The sequence below is a fragment of the Schistocerca nitens genome, chromosome 9 (genome assembly GCF_023898315.1).
Source record: "Schistocerca nitens isolate TAMUIC-IGC-003100 chromosome 9, iqSchNite1.1, whole genome shotgun sequence".
In the NCBI taxonomy this organism is placed as follows: Eukaryota; Metazoa; Arthropoda; class Insecta; order Orthoptera; family Acrididae; genus Schistocerca; species Schistocerca nitens.
This window is the reverse complement of record NC_064622.1, coordinates 464,218,198-464,220,009: the sequence shown is the minus strand read 5'-3', so window position 1 is coordinate 464,220,009 and position 1,812 is coordinate 464,218,198. Positions and strand designations below refer to the sequence as shown.

The 1,812-nt window shown below is 62.2% G+C and overlaps 1 protein-coding gene across 1 annotated transcript; it reads right to left on the bottom strand.

Moving 5' to 3' along the window:
• Positions 1 to 586: 586 nt before the first annotated feature.
• LOC126204333 (salivary glue protein Sgs-3-like) lies at positions 587 to 1,384 on the bottom strand. The gene is made up of 2 exons (XM_049938713.1): positions 1,114 to 1,384; positions 587 to 1,050 (listed from the first exon to the last, which is right to left on the bottom strand). The coding sequence occupies exons 1-2, from the start codon at positions 1,382 to 1,384 to the stop codon at positions 587 to 589; spliced, it is 735 nt and encodes a 244-aa protein (XP_049794670.1).
• Positions 1,385 to 1,812: the final 428 nt, after the last annotated feature.

Genomic DNA, 1,812 nt, shown 5'->3' with positions numbered 1-1,812 from the left:
GCGGATGGCTGATGGGTGAGTGCATTTAGGCGGTCGACAAGGCAGTGCGTGATGTGGCCTCGTTGTGTTGATGCGCAGGAAGATGAGATGCGGGCAGACGCAGACGCAGACGCAGACGCGTACAGAGAGACGAGCCCGGTCTGCAGCAGGATGTGTGGCGCGGCGCGCCGAGTGCAGAGCAGCGCGCGCCGCCTGGGCCGGGCTGGGCCCGCCCGGCGGCGGGCCGCGCTGTTGTCGCGGACGTGAGCGCCCCCTGGCGGGTGGTCGGAGGCGGCGCGGTGGACGTGTGTCTGGTTGGCCAGTGCACATTGCGAGTGGCTGGCTGGCGGTCGGCGGCGAGACGGGAGAGGAGGTATGTGTCGCGGGCGCCTTTGCTGCGCTGCGTCGTTGCGTGCCTGGGCGTGCGCCTGTCGACTGTGTGTGACTGTGTTGGCGTTGTGCCACGTACGTGTGTGCTCGGCCGAAGGCGTCGGAAGAAAAAGAGAGAGAGAGAGAGAGAGACGGGCGGGAAAGTGGGTCGGTGTGCGTGCGTCGCCCGTGATGCGATGATGTCGCGTCATGTCATGTCATGTCATGTCATGTCATGTCATGTCTTTGCGAAACGGCTGCCGAGAGGTGTGTGGTGGCGAGCGGGAATGTGCGTTTGGTGGTTGCCGGCCGGCCGGCTGTTGTTGGTGGTTCCTCCTGTGGTTGTTTGTGCTGCTTTGATGGCAACGTGGAAGGACGCCGGTTTCCGTGCCTTGCGTGTGGTTGTGTCGACGGTGACTGGTTGGGGGTGTGCGCCGATGCCACGTGCCATGTTGTTATGTTTGGGTCGTGAGTGTGTTTTTGGCTGTGTTGTTGTGTACGGGAAGGGGGAGAGAGGAGGAGGCGGAGGCGGCGGCGGCGGCGGCGGCGGCGGGTGATAGTGCGTGCAGTAGTGCCGTTGCGACGGGCGTCGGGTGGAGCCGTGCGTAGTGGCGGAAAGGTGTAGGTTGCGGGAAGCGAGCCCGTCGCGTGTCGTCGTCGTCGTCGTCGTCGTCGTCGTCGTCGTCGACGGGGTCGCGTGCGCTGTGAATCGAGAGTGGCGGGAAAGGAGCAGCGTGCCGCTGTGTCGTGGTCGTTAGCAGAGGCCTGTGCTTGTCCGTTTGTTTTCTGTTGGACGCTTGGTGCGAGTTGTTTGTTTTGTTGCCGCCGCCGCGGTTGTTTTTGTTTGTCGGCTGTGCTGTGTCGGTGGGTCGGCGAGCTGTTTTGCGGTGCGTGAATGTGTTGGTGCAAAAGTGGCGGCGGCGTCATGGCTGCGACCGCGACGAGCCGCGGGCGCGCCATTGATGATGTTGAACGCAGAGCGGCTGTGTGCAATGGGAGGCCTTGTGTACGGGTAGCGGTGTTGTCGTACGTGCATCCGGCCCGGTGCGGAAAGCGCCGTTGCGGTTGCGGGTTGCCTCTGGTCGCGACGTGTGGTGCTCGGCTTTGTGGTTTTTTGGTGCCCCTTTGGCCGGTGGGTGGTGTTTTTTGTTTTTGTTTTTTTTTGTTTGTTTTTGTTCTGTGTGTGTGTGTGTGTGTGTGTGTGTGTGTGTGTGTGTGGTCGGTCTCTTTGGCGCTCGGTATATATCTGCCTCCTGCTCGGTCTTGCGGCGGTTTTGTCGACGTCGTCTGTAGTTTTTTGCGGCTTGCCGACGACCGACCGACCGACCGAACTACTACCTACCTGTGACAGCTACGTGTGGCGCCCGAAGGTGAACGTAACGTGACCTCGGCGCCCTTAGCCTAACCTAAGATGTCCGGCCGTAAGGTAGGTGCGGCCACCTGACGCCTCACGTCCGAACGCTT

Coding starts and splice junctions, on each gene's coding strand:
- LOC126204333 (XM_049938713.1), bottom strand. CDS start 1,384: ATGCACGTACGACAACACCGCTACCCGTACACAAGGCCTCCCATTGCA. Junction 1,051..1,113: donor AAACAAACGGACAAGCACAG/GCCTCTGCTAAC, acceptor CTCGATTCACAG/CGCACGCGACCCCGTCGACG.